Source organism: Pholcus phalangioides, unplaced genomic scaffold (assembly GCF_987345545.1).
Source record: "Pholcus phalangioides strain wild (caught in Gottingen) unplaced genomic scaffold, Ppha-v1.0 ptg000004l_1, whole genome shotgun sequence".
NCBI classification, from domain to species: domain Eukaryota; kingdom Metazoa; phylum Arthropoda; class Arachnida; order Araneae; family Pholcidae; genus Pholcus; species Pholcus phalangioides.
This window is the reverse complement of record NW_028301597.1, coordinates 14,978,390-15,003,778: the sequence shown is the minus strand read 5'-3', so window position 1 is coordinate 15,003,778 and position 25,389 is coordinate 14,978,390. Positions and strand designations below refer to the sequence as shown.

Below are 25,389 nucleotides of genomic sequence, written 5' to 3'. Positions count from 1 at the left end.
GGCTTAAGAATTATATTAACATGATATATATACAGTAAAACCTCCTCTAATAGCAACATATGAACAACGGTAATCTCCAAAAAACAGGCACATTTTATTGGAACCAAATGAATCCCATAGAGTTAACATTACAAGAAACCTCTGAACAACGATTCCTGAATAACAGCCACTTTGGACATGGAGACGGGGGGGGGGGGGGGGGGGGGGGATATACATATCGCTATGAGAAAAATAATTTCCAAGCTGATTTTAAAGGAAATTTCCCAGCTCTCCAACTTTATGGGGAAAAATTCAGATTATGTATGTATGCTTTCTTTCCTTGGGTACAAATGCTAGATGGGTATATTGAAGGCAGTGGAGAGAAAAAAATCTTGAGATAATATAGAGGACAACAGAAGAGATGTTGTCAACACTCTTAATGACTAGAGGGATATGCAAGTTCACTGCACTCCCTCGTCCAAAGGATGGTTCTGTCCAAAAGAAATGTTGCTCGCAAATAAGAATAGAAATGCAAAGATTATTAATTTTTTGAGAGGGATGTGTCAAATCTTTTTTTTTAACAAGAATGCATATCAGCTATGTCTTCAGCTATTGAATTGGAATCAAGAACGGCCCAGAAAAGGTCTAATTCAGTTTCCCAAACTTTTTGTTCCATCGTGGCCCCTTCTTCAACATTTTTTGTTCTCATTGCCCCCCAACTCAAGCCAACCCCATAGGATCCTATATATTATACCCATAGCTTCTATTGCCCATTGGATCATTCCATCACCTCCAGGGGGTGATATTGCCCAATTTGGGAAACACTGGTCTAGTTGAAGGTCCAATGTGAACAAAGAACTATTTGGGGTTGCTGGTACACCGTCTTGGTTCATATCAGTTTTTCTTGCTTATTGTGTTCTACCTGAGCCCTACAAGCCTGAATTTTAAAATGTTATAATAGGCTGTAGATTGATTAATCAATTATAATATTATAAAAATATAATCATATTTTAATATACTAAATTATATAACTATCGTAATCAGTTACAGAATGGATTGGGATTTCACATGCTATGTACGTGCATAGCAAATTTTAGTTTTCTTTTCCAGAAATAAAACTACCTCTCCCAATAATGGCTACCTCCCAATTGTGGCCACTGTTGGGAGATTTTACTGCATATATATATTTATGTATTTATTAATTTTTACCAATCAAAGAATGAGCATAAATTATGTTTTATGAAAGTGTTTAAAAACATCTAACACCCTACCATTCATGCAATTGTGTTTGCTGTGAAAGTAGCAAATTTTGTCCAAAGTGAACCAATTCCTTCTGAAATAGATGAAGTGCAGTAACACCCCCAGAGTTATGCAATAGGTAGGATTGGCAAAAACCATATAAGTCTGAGAACAGTTTTCCATAGAAATGCATATAGATATTAGTTGAATGGGACCAAATTTTAGAAAGAGCACCTGTCTTTTTCTTTCTTACCATGACTATAATACTATGGCACTCTTTTACGTGAGCATTACAAATGCTATCTAGAAATTACTTTTTAAACTTGGCATTGGACTTCAGGTATAAAATTGTGACCTTCTCTTCTACAAATAGCAGATACCAAAAACAAACCTTGGGACTCCATTCCAATATCCTGATAAAGTTTTAATTTTTAGCCTACATACCATAACCTCTCAAAAATGGGTGTAATTTCATTAAATATAATGTTCTTGATCAAATAAAACAATTTTTTTACTTTATTATCATTTAATGTTTCCACTATCTCAGCAATAATCCAGTGATTATGCTTGAATTTCAAAAATGTGTATTTTTCACAGAGAAAATCTCATAACTCTGAAATCATGCAAACTTGGGTTAATGCAAGTCAAAGTATTACTGTACAGTGAAACCTCACTGCAACGATGATCGATATAACAATAAATCAAACTACAATTTTTTTTTTTCTTGATCCACAGCGCATCATTAAACCAAGATTTAGCTGCATCAAGGTTGGCAAATTTTTGCCATAGGTGGGAAAAACTAGAGCAAAAAAGTCCTGACAAAAATAGGTTTTGCCAAGCATAAAACAAATCGATACTTCCCAAGTTTATGTCTAGGATTATTTAAAAGAAAACAATGTAAAAGTATATTGTTATTATGACCATGAATCACCCCCAACGGCAGGTGGATGTTGTATGAAAAGAAAAACATAGGATAGCTATATGAAAACATTAGGGACTTTTCCTACCAATCATTGTAATGAAATGAACACTATGTGGGGTTATTATAATAAGCAGACTATATATTTATTTGTACACATTTATTTTCCACCAGCTTACTTCATAATAAAACATTATGAAGTTGATTGTTGTAATGATCTGAAGTCTCAGCTACATATAATACACATCGAGTCTATTTTTTTCATAAAACCATTTTTGCCAATTTTTGCCGGCAAAATGACCAACCCTGTATATGAATGCAAAATCTTAATAATATTTAAAATTAATATTATTTGTGAATGACATCGAATCAGTATTAAATTACTGCAATCAAATTTACCAATGCAAATCTTACCTTGTTGATCTCGCGAATGCAGAGCAGCTCGATCGCCCTTCTCCACTATCTTGATCAAGTCATATTTACAGCTGAAAGATACCTCTCCAATCTTTTCGACAGTGACCGAATCTTGTGCAGGAAGAGTACCATGGTGAGCATATAAGCCCATGGAAGTATAAAGAGATAGATCTCTCGATGCATTGCTACCAGCACTTTTAGTTCTCCTGTGACAACGCCATTGTGATACAAAATCATCCTTGCAGGTTGAAGCACTGGGCCCACTGAGGTCAAGGCAACTGGAAGTCATAATTATGACTTGATGAGGATGAGATTGTACAATTGAAAACAAAACACAGAATGAATGTTTCTTTCGATCAAAGAAACATCACCACGGCTAGATCTGGGGCCTCTGCCATGTCTCACAACATTCCAAACTAATCTGAAAGTAAAATAAAAATGTTTTAGTAAAAAGATAACGGCAAATTATATTTAAGCAGGGCTTAACTATACCCCCCTCCCTTCAAGAAATGTTGCCACAGCAGGGAGATGAAACGATTTCATTGACAATGATGACAGATTTTCTCCCAGTCATTGGTGGCCACAAGGTGCCACACAAAGACATGGGATAACGAGTGATGATGTTACTCAACATATATGTTCTTGAATTTACTGGGACATTTTATATTTTTGCATTCCTAGCATCTTCATAGTTGTATTTTTCTGTTCCCCCCCCCCCCCCATACATTTGTAATATACTGTAAACTGTACTACTTTGTTTTTCCATATGTTGGCACTGTCTTTTGATATTTCATTTTCTGCAAACCCATGTTTGTTTCCCCAACCCATCCACTGTACAGCTTTGCTTTTCCATATATATTCACATCTCAAACTTGGAGAACACAGGAAACCAATTGCAGCTGACTACCATCATGTCGCAAACAGGGTATGCAACTGGATCTTCAAGGTGTGAGTACAGCACGATGCCTACGTTTCAATTGCTAATTAGTATCTAGAACTGGAGTATAATGTATAAATGCAAATTTTCCATAACACTTGGGAGAAAAATATTAATTTTCCGGCATCTTCATGGAGCACCAAGAAACCTTTCGCAGAGCAGTTTGGGAACCCTGCTAGTATTTAAATTTGGGGACTAAATAATATTCAGTTTTATAAAGGTGCAAATAAAAGCACTAATCATTGGAAAGACTATATATTGCTTCCTTTTAAGACTGATTTCCATCTCATACAGTGCCCACCTTAGACAGGTTTCTCTGTGCTATAAATATTTAGATGGGGGGGGGGGGGGCTGTATAAAAAGAATCAAAGGAGATAGATCCATTAATGCATCAAGTTCTTTTGACAGTCAGCAAATATCAATCAATAATTGGAACATGGTAAGTTTTTTGTACCTACTATTCAGAAAAAAAAATGATGTAATGAACCTAATATTTGATTACAAAAGAATCAAAAATTAAACTTCTAATTCATATTTAAAAGGTATTACAGAAGAAGAAATACATACGGGTAAACACACATACACTCACAAGGCTGTGGTGGGGGGGGGGGGGGGGGCAGCGAGTTTGATTCACCCAAGATGTTAGGAAATAACAGATAATATATGGAATAGCAAGCTTAAAACTATTCTTCTATCAATTTGGTCCCCTCCTCTTCTTCCTCCCCGGCCCAAAATGACAATATATTGTCTCCATCCGAAATAAATTTCTTGCTACAACCTGCACACACAGGTTTAATCCTCAGATTTGTAGTAGTGTTTCCCAAAATGGGCAATATCACCCCTAGGGTGATGAAAGGAAAAATTTTTCTTCAAGGGGGAAAATGGGACAAAATTTTTGGGAAAATATGCACTATAGTAACGTCATAGTTAAGATTATAGACATTATGAAGACACAGTTATGACTGGCAGAAGATATATGTTTCAATACATTGGTAGAAAATTCATAAAAATACTGGCATAAATTTTGTGAAGATATAAATCCAAATTTCTAAAATATGATTAATCTCAAGAAAAGTCAGAATCAAGTTCATGCACCTTAACATTTTTCCTTTCCAAATCTTCATCTAAAGTTCAGAATTATATTAGTCATAAATTACAAACATGATCAGAAAGCAGAAAAAAAATTTACAATTAAATCTTACACACAATACGAAAATTTATCTTTATACATTCCCATCCTCTCCTGAGCCACTAAAATATTTTAAGCATTCATTCATTTATGAAAGGGGAAGAGGATTCTCTCATTATAGACTTAGCAAATTCATTTTGGCTTTCCTATGCATTAAAATAATTATCTAATAGGGTCAGAAAAAAAAAATTCAACTTCAGAGTCACTTAAAGCAGTTAAAAAAGCACAACAAGAGGGGAGGGGGAGAAAAACAAATGAAAAAAAAACTTAACGGTGGTTTCATGCTGGGAAAAGCACTCATGTTTATAATTTTTAGGCTGTTCCACCAAGTGGTGTTTTCCTATTTTTAGAACTAAATGTCAGCCTACTTAAGATAACAGAGGGAAGTATGATACTGTCAGTTTTCAAAACTGAAAGAACACTCTTCAAATCTACTGCTACCTACCAGTACAATTAACTAAAAATGAGGAAAGTGCTCTACTTTCGTGCTTGACTGCACTTGCATAAAAGGATCTAAACTTCCTGTCAAATCCAAACACCCGCATATATATCACATCTACAGATTTTTTATAACTAAGTAGTCAGTTACTTTTTCTCTCTGATGGATGTCATTGAAGTAATTTGATAGGGGAAAATGAGAACATTAATTAATCTAAATGTTTGCTGGAAGTTATTTACCATGATATATGCACAAGTAACACTCTTATTAATTAGATGCAGGGAAGGAGAACAAAAAGGAAAAAAAATTATAGGCACATGAAAGGAAATTTAAAAAAAAAACTAGCTTCCCAAATGAGCCATGAAATACATCAAATCTTACAGTTCAAAAAGATGTTCAATACTCTTGCACACAGCTTAAATATATATGTGTGTGATACACTGTCAGATTTTTCTTCACATTGGTCATTTATGTCATATTATTGATCTTTATGGACTCGTATACCTATATGTATAAATGATGATGGTTACCAAAGCCTAAAAATAAGAATGTCATATCATTACTTTTAGTGTGTGTGACTCACAGAATGTTTCAGAAATCTTTCTTCTTTACTCTTTTTTTTACTTTGGCAATCTTCCCATGCCCTGAAAGCTGTCCACTTGACCTCACATAATTTTCATTTATGTGTGTGTGTGTGTGTATATGTCTCTCTTATTCTTTTTAGCATATACCCTGTCTGGCTTTGTAAAGGATGAATAAGTCAATGCCTCATTGTCACTAATGGACACAAAACATTGAGTGGAATACCAATTTATTTCTGTTTATTGGCACCAGCCAAAACTCTGTAAGCGTTGTAACTCTACCTGAACTTCAGTTGATACACTTGAACAGTGTCAAGGTAGCATCAAGAAAAATCAATAATTCCAACAAGGTCAGGTACAAGTTTTTTTTGGCATTCTGCACCAGATCAATATTTGGATACTATGACCATGCGTTTAGCTCTGGCCAAAAAAGAAAAAAACTGCACCTGCTTGAATTATGAAAGAAAACAAATTCATCCGGTTGCTGCATACAAAAAAAAGCCCTTACTCGTGCAGCTATGTTTCTGTGTCTTGAGCCGACATTAAAATGAAAATCATGTTTCTGTAGACAGAGTGTCTAGGTAACAAAGCCAACAAAATGAGGGAAAAAAATTCTTGAGCAAGAAATTTAGAAGATTGGATGACAAGGTGTTACACATTTTCACTGTGTGATGGAAAGAAATTTCAATTTTATATAAATTGAACATGATACAGAATTCTATCCTTGAACTAATTCAAATAATTGAATACAATTTTATTTCCTTGTGTTGATTTTAATTAATGAGAATTCCTTAACAAAATCTTTACAGGTTTATTATTCACTGATGTGGAGAAAAGAAATTTATTGGAATAAAAAAATTTAATGGATACACATATGGCCCATATGTGTATACATTCAATTTTTATACCCATATGATATGTGTGGGGGAAAAACTGAAACCTTCATCATTGTTATGAAATGAAGAGCTAAAAGTATTTGAAGAACCACACAAATCCTATATTCTAACATAAATTTCATTGCTGATCATAATATTTATCAGTTGCATATCACGGGGGGGGGGGGGGGGAAGAGTAAGCTACAATGTTTTTAAGGGTAGCCTATCTACTAGGATTAGATGCATGCGATACACAATATCTTGATATGAAAGCTCTGACTGACAAAATTTATAAATCATCAAAGCAAGCCGGTAAAAGACTGAAAAATGAAAACGTTTAGGCTACAAGTTTTATCATAATTAATTATTAGCAAATTGAAAAAATTTGAGTAAGGGAGTAAAGGTTTATTTGTATGAATAAACTACATACAACAACATAACAAAAACAACACAACACATGAACTACACACAAACTGTATACAAGGGTATGATCTCCCAAGGGACCTATGTCCACCCAGGTCCGATCCATGAAAATAACACCAAAATGTTTTCTCGTGGCACACACAAACACATCGTTTAATATAGATGTGTATTAATTTTATGAATCACATATGAGAAGGAATTCATAATAAATTAGTAATTATCATTAATGTGTAATTATAAATTTTATACAAATCAATGAATCACGAACTTATCACTTGATAATCAAAAATTTATAAAAAAAAGTGTGTGCTCAGTGTGTTTTTGCCTATTGGTAAAAGTAAATGTTGGCATTTATTAAACTGGTTTGATAAAAGCTAGAAATTGGAACATTAACGAGCATGTTTAAACATTTTTTTCCAGTTTTATTTGGTGAATCCTTGGTTTTAACAGTCTCCAAGCATTTGCCATTAAGAAATTTCACTTCCCCCCCCCCTTCAGAACTGTCTTGAGCATTCAAAATTTCAGATACCATTTGTATAACTTATTTTTGTCTCCCAGCATAACTAAGAATTAATGAAAGTAAATACTCATCTCAGATTTTTTTTTTGAACAGATTTGAATACTCCTGATAAAAAAAAAAATAGGGTTAAAATAAGCCTATTCTTTTGTACTTTTTCCTTTGTACTCAAGAGATTAATTTTATAGACCAAGAGATTTTCTTTGATCTTTCCAGGAAAATCAATCGTAGAAGCAAGTTTCAAATACATTTATGCCAAACTAAAATTCAAATCTAGATTAAAGCATTGAAGATTAGGAAATGTCAAACACTGGTCTACTAGGCAACTTTTTTTTAAATGAAAAATGAGAAAATTTTCATCCCTAAATTTTCCCAAGTTTTCATTCTTCTTTGAAGCCCTCAATCTTTGAGAAAATTGAAAGCATTAAAACTGAAATAAGGAAAACTGCCTTGATGGCTGTGTGAAAATTGGAATAAATCAATAAGATATAGTCTAGATCAGTCTTTTGAACTCAATTTTCATATAACATACCTACTAGGGTGGAACAAAAAAAAAAATTTCGAAATTGCCATTGTAATAGAATTTAAAATATGTCTATGTGAAGAAATGTAATTCCTAATTTTTTTTCTCTAAAATTCAAACTTCATGAGGAACTGTAATATAATCAAAAACTGTTTCAATTCCTACAGTTTCTCACCAATGGATATGCAAAATTTTCAACAACTTTTACTGTAAATACAAGAATTTTCAGAAAGATGTGAAAGCAAGGAAAAATTCTCAAATTTTGAAGTTGAACTTAAAATCTTTTGACATTTTGAAATTGTTTGACATTTTTGCAGCATGCAAATGTGATTTTGAAGACTTTCAGTGTGACAAGTTGAGAAAAGTCCCAATGTAGAGCAAGATTTCTTGCGAGATCAAAAAAAGTACATGCAAGATGGCGATTGGTCAAGTAATGTCCTAACAACAAAGAAATTGAAAAACAATGAACAAAGTAAAATGAAAATGGTATCCAGTTTGAAGTCATCTCAAGAAGAAACGGTGGAAACTAATTCATCAACCACTGAAAACTCACCTATATCCAACGATTCTAAGGAAAGTGATCTATATGAGCCAAAACACAGTTTGCTGTTGAAGTTAGCATTTCCATCTACCAGTACCTGAAGCTGGTCTGTCAATCAGTGCTGAAGCAAGTGCTTCATTTGCTTTTGAAGTTCTACCATTATTCTCACAGATGAGAACTAAATTACCAAATGTTGCTCTTGCTTGTGATAGAGCCGGTGTGTCTCTTCAATCAGCTGCAATTATTGCGAATGCTATGCTGGAAGATGCTGGGTTATTGACGAAAGAAAAGCTAAATATGACAATAGACCGGATGAAAATAAGGCGTGAAAGAGCATCACAGAGAATTTTTTTGCAAGATAAAATTCCTAGAACAAATGTGCGAGGAATATATTTTGATGGTCGAAAAGACAAAACCTTAGCTAATGTCAAAGAAGGTGATTCTTTCCATAGAAGAACCATATCTGAAGAACACACATATATATATATATATATACACATATGTATATATCACATTATATATATATATATATATATATATATATATATATATATACACACATATGTATATATCACATTATGTATATATATATATATATACACATATATATACACATATATATATATACACACACACATATATATATATATACATACATACATACACATAATAATGTTTAAAAAGATTTTTATAATGTACACTTAGAAAAGTCTTTTTGCTCAACCTTTAGGGTCCATGAAAAACCTCAAGATATTAAAATAATTTCCTAGATTTTGGTATGTCTTAAAACCTTGAAAGGCATTTTTTGAATACTAAGGCAACATCAATTTCCAAAAAAAGTGAAAAACACTCTTTTTCGTTCCACCCCCTAATATCCACTCCTCCACCTCAGTTAAAGCCTCATATTATCCCATGTTGTACAGGTAAGTTTTCCAGCCTCCCCCCCCCCCCCACACCCTGGTTGATATCAACAAATTGAGAAACACTGGCAGAGATGCCATTGCACTCTGACCACAGGTTATTCACAAAACCAGAGTCCTTTTTGAGTGAAAGTGGGTCCTTCTTGAAAAAAATTAAAGTATGGTTCCCAGCTCTCCCATCATTCACTGTTGTTGGTATATGGCAGTGTGAAAATACCATAATTTCCGGTATGTAACTCACAGGGGGAGGGGGGGGAACTTGTTGAAATTGGAAAATTCAGTATACAAACTCTTATTCAGGGACACAACTAGATGTCTCGTCATCTTATTTTTCAACAATTTGAGGGTTACATCAATACAATACAGCAAAATGCTTCATTTGTACTTTAAAGTAATAAAACTACTTTCCAAGGTCACATGATCATGATAGGCAGTAGAAAGAGGGAAAAGTTGGGGAGAATTTTTCTTTCTGTATTTTTCTTCTTAGAATTAAGAAAGAACACACCCCACAGGATGCGTAAACCAAATTTGTATGTGTTCTTTTTCAAAATTCCAGTGTTTTTGACGCACTATAGTATGTCAGTGCCATCTCTGACTGGTCTAGATGTACTATAGGTTATTATCAAGAAAACCACAATGCATTTGGAGGGCTCAGAAGTCAATTGGTGTGAGTCAATTTTCTTAAAATGGCTTTCGTATTGCAAGTGCCTCTTCTTTGTTGAAACTTCCAACAAGTTGTCAAAGCATTCAAGTTGCTATCTTTATATTACAACAGCAAATGGCACCACTTATACTGACCACAGAACAAAAAAGATCTTTGTCACATTTTTAATGTTTATTGACTTAGTGATTGCTTTCTGAGCCCTCCATTTGTAAAATAAAAATGATTCCATCATGTTAGTTCCTTCATTTCACAGAGGAATGTTTACAGGGTGCATGCATGGTTAAGTAGTAGGCCTATTATTTAATAAAGTTCTTTGTTAAATGTTATTACTTACATCAATCCCCCCATAAACATTTCTCTTTAAAATTTCTAATGAACTGGTACATGCAGGAATGTGTGTGTGGAATGAACATGAATACTCATGTTGTTAGAGTTAGGTTTGTTCTCATGTTATACTAGTGCCATCTGTCTTTAATATTTGAAAATGATAACTGCAAATGCCTAAATTTTCATGTTTTGTACATAACTGTGTCGACCTGTCTGCTCTTCGCAGAGGCACTTTTCAAATTGGGAGAACGGCTCACATTTGTGCGTGCCATAAAGTTGGAAAACCACAAAAAACCAACTTCATCTGACCACAACTGTGTTGCCAAGAGGGTTTGACCTAGATCCTCACAATGAGAGTCCAGCACGATGCCCACACAACAGCTATTATCAAATAATACTGTGAAGTAATTAAGAAGAGAAATCAGAATAAAAGAGTGATGCATTATGATAAGAATATAAGACATAGAAGCTTAAGTACTATTTTATTGCACACCAACTCCAGTCATATATCGCCATCAGGCAATTTCCAACCAGTGGAGTTGGGTGGGAAATGAGGGCACCATTCATTTGTGGTCGTTCCACGCTCGGTAGATAAAGAACTTGATTCTGAATGGGGTTTTTTTTTTTGGCCAGATTCAATTCAAAACTGTGGACCTTGACGATAACTTTCATGGTGGAAGACGAGCACCTTACCACTGTGCTACTCAGGCACTTATATAAGGTACTGCAAGACCAGTCTCTGTTCCATGAGGGAATATTTATAGCTTAGGTACTGTTCAGTTATCTGGATGATCACCAATCAAGGAGGAAAAAGTCAAGCAGATTTTTCGGATTGCCACTTAAATCACAGGCACAAATATACACCTGGCCACATCTTTCTAAATCTTGCTAATGGTCATCTTAATAATCAGACAGTACCACATAATGGCTATACAGGGTGAACTTCACCTAATCTGCTGAACAAAAGTAAAACATTAATGAGTCCATGAGCCCAAGTGAAACATTAAAAAAACCCCATAGCAACGCTGTGTTATCTTATGTTGGAATTATGGAAGACAGAGGGGAATACATCAAATCTGGAAAAAAAACCCTAAATTTGTAAAGATTCTAAACTATATATACACAAACTAAGAGTACATTTGGAAAGAGCAAAAAAAAAAAGTCATATAAGTCAACACCATTTCCATCAGAATATCTGGACTTGATGGTGTTGTAGGATTGACAAAGTACAAAATGAAATTTTCACCAAAATCTGTAACCACCAATTCCAAATTTTTATGGAATACCTACTTTGATGAATGCAAATTTTAATATTGATGTATAGCAAACAAAAAAAAAATGTTAAATTACTCTTGAACTAGAACACCAATATGGTTTATTGTAAACTTTCTCGAAAGCTGTTGCAATGGACAAGGTAAATCCAATTGTAGCTAGAAGAGTGCGGAATTTGCGGTAACAGATTTTGATGAAAATTTGAATTTGCATTTCACCAATTTTTTCACACTATCAAATCCAGATTACCCTGATAGAAGTAGTGTGTGTGTGTCATCTTATAGGATTTTTTCTAAATATATGCTTAATTTGCGTGCAGGTCTTTCAGAAAGTTCACTAATTTGGGGTTTTCAGATTTGAAAACTCAAACTTCAAAATTGGTTGAAGACAGATTAAAGCACAACTTTGTTTGCGATTATGAAATATTATGAGATTTATTCTCCACTTGCACTTGTCTATCACCATTTCGTTTGGCAGTCTAGTCAAAGTTCACCCTGTGTAAGTCAGATGCCGCTACTTTTATATATTCAAGGACTTATGCCAAGAATCAACTGATCAGATGTGAACTAATGTTTAACTGATTCCTTCAGGCCTGCTGCAAGGACTTCATGGTCCCTCAAGGTCACAAAATGTTTGTTTATATTATATGTGTATGCATTTGTGTATCATGTGTTTGAATTTGTATATTGTAAGATTGTATTTGTCTATTACAGGGCTTCACAAATTCCAGGTGGTCATGGCAACTAAAAAATTGGTATTGGTGCCTAAAATGTTCTTCGTGCAGTTACTAAATTTCACGCTGAAAGCAGCACAAAATGATCGGAAGTTATAGTAGCATATTTGGCAACATGGAAGAGGGTCACTATGCACTGAAAAAGTCAAAGACCGCATCATTTCGGACTTTTTATCCGGGTAAAAATATCTTGGCACCTAATAATTTTTTCTGGCAGCTAGATTGATTTTTCGTGATTTGTCCAGCCATGGTCTATTATATGTTTGTATTGATGAAATAAAAAAAAATTAAAGAAGATTTGAACGCATTATTTGAAATGTCTTATGTGATATGACTATGTTTTTGTCACATACATAAGCAGAGACAGTAGGTTTGAAGGGAGGGACCAAGATGATGCATAATACATGTAAGCTGTACATGTTACTGCCAAAGTCCAAAGTGCGGCCACTTTGAGAATTAGCAGAGAATTTTGGCCAGTCTGATTTGCAAAAATGATTTGGACTTTGGAGAGCCAATTCGTGAAGTGGCTAGAGATACTTGATCAATGTTTGATGCGCTGATGTAAGATGATCCGGTAGGTTCCTAAATCAATTTTTTTATCGCTAATGTGTAATACATAGCTATATATAGATTCAATCCAATTTATAATGTTAATATGAACACAGCTCAAAACATTTTCCAAGCACCGAAAATTTTGCATTAAGATTAAATTCAAACACGAATGTGATAAATTGTAGCGCAACAACATGCTAAACAAATAACCTATTTTAAAAATATTTTCGTTTTACCTTAAAAATCTGTCGATTTAACATCAGGGAATTGTTGAAGCAAGCTTGGAATAAATATTTCCAAGCATCGCTACGATTCCAATATCACGTAAATATTTCATTGGTCCAGTTGTTGTGGATCCCTTTAACAAAGGAATTTTACGATGTACAGGGTGTCAATATTACCTGTCAATTAATTTTTTTTTCCCCAAGAGGTCGCCGTCACTCACGATTTAATAGACCGTCACAGCGTACGTATTTAGGTCACACAATTGTAAAAAAAAATATCTCTACCCACGTATGGTACCAATTCATGTCAACGTTGTCAACTTTAACGTATCAGCAGCCATCTCTTTCTTTCCCTTGTCAACATCAACAAACAGCTGGTGGCTCCTCCGTGTGTGTGCTTATGACCTCCAAGTGTGCGCTGCTTAAGCTCGCATAAATGAATCAGCGCCACCACCAAAATACACACACACATGTAAACACAATTTTACATAGATATGATTCGGACTTTTACCTTTCTTTTCTTTGCGAGGCTTTCAAGATACCATCCTTTGTCTTGATTAATGACAATCGCGACCACAAAAGTTGGTTTCGTGGCGGTGGCCTATCGCCGCGGTTCTTCTTTCTCTCGCTTCCCTTGACATTATTTCCCTTCTCGCTCCAACCATCCAACTCAGGCAATATCACAGCTGTGCTGCTGCAGGGAGCAACGCTCGTCGGCACTTGCCTACGTGGAGCAAACATACACGCACTCATCAACTGACCATATTTCGTCATGAAAAATATTGGAATTCAAATACGGGACAACGCCAAAAGTAAGCAAATTGCCAACTCGAGCTAAAATCCACGAAGGAAAGAATAACCATTCTTACCGTTTTACTGTATTCTTTCCTCCATGGCTAAAATTACAGAAAAGTCGCCAATCGCGGGAAATGAAGCGCCACTTCTAATTGCAGTGAATTAAAAAAAACATGACACATATGTGAGATGAATGATTTTAAGTCGTAATTATCTTAATGTAATTTTTGAGTTGAGAAGATAATTTTAATCGTTGATGTCAAGAATAAAATGTCTTCGTAGAAAATACGTAAAAAACCGGGACATTTTTGCAAAAAAAAGGTGGGAGAGCCAGGAAAAAAAAAAGGCCGATGTGGTGGTCGAGTGGTAATAGTAACGAACTCGCGTCACGAGATGCCGAGTTCGAACCCCACCGTCGCCACAGTGGTGGTCTGCTGAAGTTTATTTTCTGTGATTCTCAACATCAAGGCGCGAATGTGAGCCGATCTCCCCTTTAAAAAGTCTCGCCACAGAGAGCGACAGACCTACAAATGTGATTCAATCATAACACATCACTTCACTTCACTTCTGAAATATATAAGATGACAGCACTGAAAAATCAAAAAACACTACATACACGCCCAAACTGTTTGGTCTGACTGGTACAAACGCACACACTTGGCACAATTCACTAGGTATTAAATTGCCCATAAATGGTGATAGACCTGAGTTGTGCTCGGTTTGAAAGAAAAAAAAAACGGTACTGTCCCGATAAATATGGGACGTATGGTCACCCACGCTGTTACAGAGAACGAAGTTGGCAAAACTATAGCCACTAGAATAAGGGCAGTTATTAAGGGCCCCTATCCAGTCGCCTTAGGCAAAACTTGTGGGGAAAATGACGTCGCACACACATCAAGGGTGAACGCAAACCACTGGTTTTTCAGTGATATTTACTTATAGCTCAGTGACGCAAACAAACTCCTTTCTCATTTTTCAAATATGGTAACTCCCGTGTTGGCCCTGCACTTTATCAAGTAAATATACTAATCAATTCTTATTAAGAACAAGTAGGTGGTCCAAATTTGGCTAAGACGCTTTCATATTTGTGTATAAGGGGGTTCTAAATTTGGCTACTTTCTCCCTATAGTTGGAGTGATCATACATCCCGTCTTTCCCGGGACAGTTCCCGGTTTTTAATGCTTTTCTGGTTGTCTCGGTTTTCACGTATTTGTAACGAAGACAATGACTTTTATTCTTCAAATCAACGATTACAATTATTTTTCCAACTCAGAAATTATATATTACGATAATTATGACCAGAAATAAGAATATTCATTTCACATATTTGTTATGTGCTTATTTAATGCACTGCTTTTTTTGGATCGCGTGATATTTCCCCCCCCCCTTTCTTAGAGGGACTACACACCGTTGACAAGGTAATCCATATGCATGGCGACTTCCTGCGCGACTCATGAAAGACATAAATCTAAATTAAAGAAACGTAGAAATGAATCGGGTTTTTTTCTTTTTGATGTGCGCAAGATATTTCGAAAATTTTCTTGAAATTTAAGTTATCCATCCACCTGTTTTGCCTCAAAAAATGCTTGATTAAAGCTGCATAATTTGTTCATAGCAATTTATGGGCCCATAATTAATTTCAAAATATCCTAAACTATATGGATTGATGCAGTTGGGCATTATAAGAACATATGGTACCGTTAATTTTTATTTTCGTGCTTGAGAAGATATAAAAAAAAGTTAAAATCAATGTTATTGCATTAATATCCAACTGAAAAGCTTCGTGTCTCTAAGCGAACTCCGATGTGGCGGAAAACCCCACTAAATTTCCGCATTTATGCGGTAAAGTCGGCAATTGCAACATTAGCCCCGTTCACATGTGCAATAAAATACAATACAATACAATACAACGCCACAACAGGCAAATTGCCCAACTTAAGAACATCATGGATCCCCGAGCCCTTTTTTGGAGTCCCTACCTACTACTGCTACACCACACATGCACCCCCCCCCCCCCGCGGAACCCCCCAACGAATCGGTACATGCGGGAATGTGCGTGTACGTGTAGTGCACCCTGACGTAAAGTTTGTTTCTCTGTAATGCTTGTTATGTGTAGTGCTGCCATCTGCCACCAATTTTTCTATCTATGAGTGAAGTGTTATGATTGAATGATTTATCGTTGTAGGACTGTTGCTCTCTGTGGCGAGACTTTTTACCGGGGAGATCGACTCGCATTTGCACCTTGAAGTTGGGAACCACAGAAAACCAACTTCAGCCGACCACCACTGTGGGGTTCGAACCCGGATCCTCGCATCGCGAGTCCGTCACTATAACCACTCGACCACCACAGCGGCAACATCCCGGGAAATTCCCGGTCACGGGGATTTTCACTACAAACCATTCACATGACGTTTAGTTCATGCCGGTAATCCCCCTCTTCTTTCCGCAAGTCGTCACTGGTTACGTAGGCTGAACGGAGTGATTGATTCAAAATCGCTGACGATGGAGCCTATAGTAGTTTTCGCGGCGCAAAGGATTATGGGAGAGAAGGTCGGTGTCGACCTCTAATCCACCCCAAGAAAGGCGGGCTTTTTTTGATGAGCTTCTCTTCCCACCTTTTTCTTCCCTACGAGAGGAAAAAAGTTGTCGTTCCGATAATTATCACCAAAGCTACCCCTAATCTTGCACATGTGAACGGGGCTATTGATTTCTATGGGGATTATCCTGTCCCTGTCCGTCAGTGATGCTGAGGATGGTTATGACGTCTACTCAAAAAGCCAATTTATGAAATCTATTCCTTTGAGGTGGCGCTTCATTTCCCTAGATTGGCGAGTATTCAGTAATATTATCACGAGTTGGTACAGCACCTCTTAGAGATAGAAGGCTTCTGCATTGTTTGCCATAAACATCATTCAGACTACCTAGCAATTTGGCTAATTGCTAGGTAGCTACACAGCATCCTATTTCGTTTCTTCTTATTTTGGCGTAGAATCTTCCTGATTGGCTCACAAATACCACATGGTGATTGGATGTGGGGCATAGAAATCGCCAATTCCGAGCCCGATCATTTCTTTTCCTCACAACGATGATACTGGCACGAGCAGGGAATTTTTCCCCCCTGATACTTCTGAGGGGAAAATGGACTACTTACTGACGTCACAAGCAGCGTGCGGAGGTCTTCTATCTCTAGGAGGTGCTGGTTGGTATCTGCGCTTACTCTTGGCATCATTTTTGGCGACAATCGACAATATCCCCTATTTCGAAGCCCAATTTCACATTTTTTACCTGAAAAATATGTTCAGCTTAGTGAGATGGAAACACGCTTCTTAAAGCGCATTATCAAGGAAATAGTGTGTTCATATGCAAGGCCGTAGCTAGTTATTCCTGTGCAAGAATTTGAATTTAGTTCTGTTCTCGCCCATTTAGGCCAATTCTGGGCCCCTTAGAAGGCCACAACAGGCAGAATGTCCAACTAGAACGATTTGCCTACTGTGGCAACCGAGACGATGGAATCTTTTTTTATTTGATTTTCGTACTTTTTGTGAAACACATTTCTATTCACTGACTGAGCGATTTTTCAGTGATTTTAGTTGTAATTGGCAACTTTGCTCACCTTTAACCAGTGCCGTCTTAACTCATGGGCCTATCCGGGCACGGCCCAGGGGCCCCCAAGAGAAGAGGGGCCTCAGAAAAACGAGAAGTACTTGAATTTTTCAAGAATTTTTCAGGTAGGGCCTCAAAAAAAGCACTTGGCCCGGGGGCCCATGATGCTCTTAAGACGGTCCTGCCTTTAGCAACAATTGGCATATCCCCATGTTTCGCCAGAAAGGCTGATTAGTCAGATTTGTGCTGCCATCTATTGATATGTAAAATAAGTTTTAGTTTAGAGCTCTTCAATTCCTCACTAGATGGCAATAATATAAGTATCGATGGATAAATAACACAAGTATCGAGTTAATACAATCATCGAGTAATATAAGCTCAATGAATACAATATTTTCCCGGAGAGTCCCGGTTTTTTTTGTTTTTCTGGTTGTCCAGACTTTTTTGCAAAAATGTCCCGGGTTTTCACGAATTTTTAACGAAAGCAACGTGACTTTTTTCCCTCAAATCAACGATTCAAATTATGTTTCCAACTCGGAAATTACATTACGATGATTACGACAACAAATATAAGAATATTTCACTCACATATTTGCCATATATTTTTTAATTCACTGCAATTTTCTGGAGCAAATATGGTCAGCCCAGGGATACGTACATTTTACAAAAAAGTTTTAAAAATCAGAAATTTCGTATCTATTTGCGAAAAAAGGGACATTAAGGGGGCATAGGGGCTCGTACGCCCCCCCCCCCCGCAGACAAAAACATTTTTTAATGTAAAAAACATTTGTATAAGAAAATTTAAATTTGGAAAGAAAATACCTTTATATGTTATTATAATCGATTTCTATTAATTTCAATGCTATTTGAAAGGTAAGAACTTAAAATTTCTCGAAATTCATTGCGATCTGCCCTTTAAGCCATATATGGTAAACCCTTGACTCGCGGACCAAAGTGACCCTGAAGGTTATCTGATGTGGCTTGCCCCCTCAAGCCCAATTTTGTAAAAATGAACTAAGAGACAAATTTACAGATCACTTAAATGACTTGTGGCACAATTCCAGAGCATTTAAGTGGTCCGTGGCACATTTTCAGATCACTGAAGTAGGCCTGTGGCGCATTCAAAGATCACTGAAGTAACCCGAAGCACAGTTTCAGAACACTTAAACGATCCGTGGCACATTTAGTGAGGACCTTGAGTGACATGGGAAAGAATTTTAGAGCACTTAAGCGACCCCCAGTGCGGTTCTACATCACTCAAGTTACTTGTGGAACTTCCCAGATTACTTAAGTGATCTGTGGCATAATTATTGATCACTTGAGTGATGCGTTGCACAGTTCCAGAGCACTTAAACAACCCGGACACATTTCCTGAGCACTTGAAGGGTCCGTGAAACATTTAGAGATCGCTGAAGTGGCTCTGTAGGGGATAGGATTTATCATTAGGGAGAATGCTAGTGCAGGTGCCCACAAACTAGCGAAAGGTTTTTATCGTTATAGGCGCACCGAGTAAGATGCCATTAAGAATATTTCATATTTTCATGAAGGGTGGTTGATGACGTAAGCATCATTTGCCGTACACGTACACAATTTGCCTGTAACCTCATTTGTGATTCAAAAATTTCAGGTGAGGAAAAGTGTTCGTGTCCCGTAAAAACTTTTTAATATTATTGAGAGGGGTGTGCTTCACAAATGGTCTTACTGCATTTTTGAGAAGCTATACGATACACAAGGGTGGATCTAGAGCTCGCTGTTGGGAGGGGAGATTTTTATCATTGTTGTGGATATGATGACTACACGTCCCGCATTGTCCCGTATTTTCCAAGATGGTCCCCGTTTTCTGTCCCGACTTTTTTGAAAAAAATGCCCCTGTTTTTTTCAGTTTTTCAGTCGAAGTTTTCTTGAATTTATTTAATAATAAATGTTGAAACAAGTGATTTTTAACGGATTTATCGAATGCAATATTATCATATTCAGATTTCATTTCGTGTATTGATCGCTTGGAACTGAAGCATTTGGGTAAATTACTGCCATTTATTCAGACAAGTAAAATCAGAACTGGAGTTACTGCTGCCATCTGTTATGGATGTTATACATTTTTCTTATTTCACTAATGTGTGGTATTGGATGATATAGCACAGGGGTGGTCAACAGATGGCCCGCGAGTTGATTTTGTGCGGTTCCCGACTAGGTAAAAATTCTGTGTGCTGCATTAAATTTAATTTGTGATCATTATTTGAGCTCTTTTGGTTCCAACAGCAGACTTCCTGAACAGACTGTTCACATTATATCTAGAACGAAAATAATTTACAATATTTTCACCTGAATTTTTAAATAAACACACAAACCTATACTATATATAAAATTGATTTTGTGTGTGTGTGTGTGTGTATGTTCTCTATACAAATCTACAATTTTAGATCGATCGTCGCCAAATTTTGCATATGTACCAAACGGGACAGATAGCAGTACTATTTAGTTTGTTTCTGCGTAATGCTTGTTAAACTTCGCGTTAGGTTCACAACACACATACGATATTTCCAGCATAGCCCCAGGTCTTCGACAACCTGCTAAAATCTCTTCATTGACACAGAGTAACGGTTAGGAGGAAGGTGGGGCCATGGTGAGCACCGAGATGCTCGCGAGGAAAGGAAAAATTCTATTCCCACATGAAATGTGTCCTCTTACTTTTCTTTTTGTCCAGCTATACATAGAGAGAGAAAAGGCACATTCTATTTTTATTTTTCACCAGCAGTGTCCTGTTGTTTTTCAGAGCGCAGAATTTCGATATCTGTGTGAAATGACAAAATAACATGCTACCTTGTACAATATAGGGGTTTTTTCTGCGCAGCAAAAACTCTGTACACGGAAGCATTCTCAGACTCTGGACGTCCACATTTTGTAAACTTATTCACCATGAAAAACGGTTCCTTTCTTAGTTACTTTTGCCTAAACAGGGGGGGGGGTCATCAACCTTTCATGCGCGGCGGGCAAAATTGGAACTTCTCGCGAAGCTCGCGGGTCACCAATTCATGTATTTTAGTGACATTTTAATAGAAGGGACTAATAGGGTCCCGAATATAACTGGGACAAAAATAATTGAAGACTTTTATTTATTGCTATAACTTTCTTTTATTAATTATCAATTTTGATTAGTTGTGAATAATTTTTTTCACTAATTCTGAAAAAGTTTTTGAATAATTTGGTTAATAAATTAATTAATTCGGAGATTAATTTCAACCTGAAATCATTTTGAATAATTCTTAAATTATTTATTTCGGTAATTCGTTAATTATTTTTCTTCTCAATATATCTTGAAATCATTTATTTCAATAATTGTGCAGTCCTTTAATTGATTGTGAAACAATTTCTATCGGAAAGAAACTACAAAGCGAATGATGAATTTTCATCAGTTCTTGAATTGTTTCATTCATTAATTCTGATTTTTCATAAATTTGTTCCGAAATTCATTCTATACTTGATGAAAGAAATAACGTTTTTGAATGGTTTCCACAATTTTCAGAAAATAATCGGCGGGCGACGTCAAAAGCTCCAAGGGCCAAACGTGGCCCGCTGGCAATGCGTTGAAGACCCCTGGTCCTAACCAATAAACGGGTAAAAATAAAATTTTATATGTCTTCTAGAAAATATTGAAAATAACCTTTGTATTATATTGCGATGTAAAAAAAACGTCAATTCAATTAGAGAACTCTTGCTGTCACCTATCAAATAAAAAACGCAACTGTTATAATTCTTCGATTTAAATTGGTGACCAGTTTTAAATCCACATAAAAAAAAAAAAAACAATATGACGCAATAGTAATGGTTAAATTATTAAGTTTTCTGCGGAATTTTAACAGTTCGTAGTTGGGTACACTTTAAAATAAAACCAGCAAAGTGAAGTACTCCTTGGTTTTTCCTAATTGTGATCAACGAGGATTCAAAACAGAATTAAATTAATAGGAGACTCTTTCTGGTCTGGATCCTCTTCGATCACAACTACAGAAACCCAAGTAGATGTTGCCGTTGCGTGAACTAATTAAGTTGGTGTGAGCTAATTGAGCTAATTACGCTAGTTGGTGTGAAATATAAACTAGGTCCAAGTGAAGCTCTTCACTGCTTTTACTAATGTTATTTTAAAATACACAAGCAACTGTTAAAATTCTGAGGTAAACTTGATAATTCAACTAATATTGTTACTTATAAAATATTTGTCAATATCAAAAAATATTCTGTTTTATTTATGCGGCACGTTTTATAAAAGCAGGCATTAGTATTTTTTATATTTCATAGATGGCAGCAGAGGTTCCAATGTAACAATAGTGTTTGTTATTTACGTGTTATGTGTTTATATGTGTTTGCACCAGGAATTCCTAAACTTGGTCAAGCATCTTCGGTTATGTTTCTCACATGTTTACAGCAGATGACGCCACTTCACCAACAATGAACAGCAATTTTTTCCAACCAAAACAGAACCGCTTTTAATTTGTAAACATATTTCTCTCGTTTTTTTTTAATCGTCTTTTTCTTCTCTTAAATGCAATTAAATGCAACTAGCCTTTTGTGAATGTAAATAAACAAATTTTTCCACGCTGAAATTTGAGCAATCGAAATCAAGGGAAACATAATTTTAGGGTCGTCCAATTAGGGTGTTACCTACCCCCATGGAGGCAAATTTATGGTTTTGTATCCTGTGGGCTTTACAAATTTTGCCGTGCTTCACCCATTCTTGTATAGTTTTCTTTACTACTCATTCCTCTGAATCAGACGCCCTAGCCCTTTTAGCACTCCCAACATAGCAAATATGCATGTTTTTGGTCCTCTATAGCGGCCTACATTATTAGAACTGCTGGTATGCTTCCGAGAGTAAGTACATAGTGTGAAGTAACAGCTTACATATTTAAGTACAGGGAACCTCCCACAACATCACAGAACCCATAATGTTAAGACCACCTTGAATAGAACAAGCACATGTGGGAACGCTAGCCCAGTAATCCAAAAACCGATCTCATTTATAGAATTTTTGTCCACTATAAATTTACTGGAAAAAACCAGTTCAATAAATAGATTAAGGCATCATTCCTGGGTGAGGAACCTTCGGTAAGACGGAGCGACAAGAAAATATGGTCCAAAGGGGCTACAGGTTAAAAAAAAAGGTTAAGAAACTGCTATAGCGTCCTGTGAATTCAAATTGCCCCTCCAGAGGCACAGGCAATGGAATTACTTTAGACCGATGGATGCTCAACTTGATCTTTATATATATAGGGGATTTTGATTTGTGCGTGTGAACTAATTCTGTGGTTGCTCAGAGTGGGTGCTACAAAATACCTGTGGGTGCTCGAGCACTCACCTAATTGTGTTCACCGAAGTGATCACAATTAGGTTAACGAAGTGTTCCGATCATAATCGACCCAATTATTTAACCATTACAATTATTATTCTCATGAGAAACACTGCATATGATCACCATAGGAGGTAAGCTGCGTCTGTCACGTGTCTGAGAACCTTGGCCGATATTTCTAAGCATTGGAACCTCACCTCTGGTGAATTGCCGACTCAATAACCGCTCACTCCCAGGACAGACGAGAAACATAATCATCCATCTCAAATAATAAAAAGTGAGGAAAACAGAGATAAAAAAGGGGGAAAAATACAGAAATCTATGGTTTAACGATACGTGACTTGACCTCAAGCAAAACTAATTTTTTCTCCCATTCTCTGAACAGCACAAAGCCAGGATTATTTATTTACTTATTTTTCGAGACCGAGATGAAAACCAAGTTAGAAAAATATATAAAAAGACGTGATGCCAGAGGCCAGAAACTTATTTATTTATTTATCTACCCCCTGACAGAAAATGGAATTGGGATATGGGAAACGGATATTGTTGGCATTAGTTCAAGAATTCCATGTACTGCTTCTCGGCTTTCAGGCTCACAACCACTTGATCTCTTTACCATGAAATCGGAACGTCCAGACCTCAAGATTTTCCAAGAGAATAAGAAAGAAGCTGGTCGAGAGAGAGGAGAACCAGTCCGAGTATGAAGCTGTCAAAAAATAGAGAAGGGCTCCTCGAGACCCCCCCCCCCACTCCCTTTATTCTCTCTTTTTTTTTTCTTGCTATTTCGAGGCAAAACGAAAACAACGGGAGTATAAAAAAGAAATGAATATATATTATATGAGCAAAAGAAAAGTGAGCTTTGTGCTCATGAATTGCAAACGGATCTCTTTTGAAAAATTTTCCGGTGAAGTTTTTGAATTTCGCAAAGAAGAAAAAAGTTCTTCACGGTCGATGGAGTAAACGTTCATAAATTATTATATTATATTCATGTAATCATTTGTGTGTTCACTGAGTAAACACAAGATCCACGTAATATGTATACAATACGCGAGCAATGAAAACATTTGTATTCAGTGAAGCGAACATTCTCAAGTGCAATTCGACTTTAATGATTTGATATTTCTTTTAATAAATTCACATGACTGTTTATCATCGAAATGCATTCCGTATGAATGAACGTGTTCTCTTGGAAATTTTCTCGAACCTTCGATTATTATTTTCATACGATGCATTAGAAATACGAGAATAACCGATTTTAGATGATAAAGAAGCGGTCCAGGCTAGGCTGTGTCAACTCTTCTGACCCTTTCAATCCATCTCCAGAAAATTCACCACCAGGAAAATTCACAGATCAACAATTCACCGAATGGAAAATTCACCGACATCAATTCAACATGAGTGAATGAATTATTGATTGAGCAAGTGAACGAATGAGCGAAACCGACCTGTCATTAAAGCTAGCTCGTTCTCGCTCACTCATTCACCAGGTCACTCAGTCAATCACTAGGTAGCTCATTCTATCACCTACTCACTGGTTCGACGCTCTGTCACTCACTTACTCACTCACCTTGTCATTCACTCACTAGGCCACTCATTCTATCATCAATTCACTAGGTTGTCACTCTGTTATACACTCAATCACTTGGTCACTGTCATTCACTCTGTCACTCGCTCACTTATCTGTCACTGCTCACTAACTAAGTCACTCATTCACTAGGTTGTCACTCTGTTATACACTCAATCACTTGGTCACTGTCATTCACTCTGTCACTCGCTCACTTATCTGTCACTGCTCACTAACTAAGTCACTCATTCACTAGGTCGCTCCCTCTGGCACACACTCAATCACCAGGTCAACTTTCTAATCAGGTTTTTGAGCAAAGGGTGTTTGTATAAAGAGTTAATTTTTGTATTTTAATAACATGAACGACGCATCTGAGTATTACACGTTATTTGGACACTTTTTCTAATTGGAAGTATGCTCTCTAGAATCAACGGATCATCAGTAAAATGGCGCAAGGGGAATTAAGTAATCACAATGTATATACCAGGTTAATAAAATAATCGCCGGAAGTATAGAACTAAATCGAATACTTATGAACTATTGACGTTTTGTGTGGAATCAAGCAGATAGAAATTAAGCTTGAAAAAACGAATTGAAAAACGCTTATTTCTCTTCGCAGCTTAGATTCGATTACGAATCTAAAATATATCATCTCTGTGAAAAATATATTGGAAATATATTTTGCAAAATATATTGCAAAATATTTGGAAATTATGAAGGAGTCAGATCCATTTTTCACTATAAACATGCAAAAAATGGTATTTTATTTCAGATTTAGACCTATATGAATTTATTACGTACCGCATGAACGTCGGAAT

General features: G+C 36.2%; 1 protein-coding gene across 2 annotated transcripts in view; it reads right to left on the bottom strand.

The window, feature by feature from the left end:
* Oatp30B (Organic anion transporting polypeptide 30B) overlaps nt 1-13,944 on the bottom strand; it is a 41,442-nt gene extending 27,498 nt beyond the window's left edge. Inside the window, exons 1-2 of one of the 2 annotated variants that reach the window (XM_089230964.1) lie at nt 13,780-13,944; nt 2,552-2,972 (exon numbers count right to left, since the gene is read on the bottom strand). In XM_089230964.1, the coding sequence (XP_089087090.1) occupies nt 2,552-2,840 (289 nt within the window). In that variant the 5' untranslated portion in view covers nt 2,841-2,972; nt 13,780-13,944. Of the gene's footprint in view, nt 1-2,551; nt 2,973-13,280; nt 13,665-13,779 lie in introns of those variants that run through there. The other variant, XM_089230965.1, reaches the window with a different exon arrangement.
* Nucleotides 13,945-25,389: the final 11,445 nt, after the last annotated feature.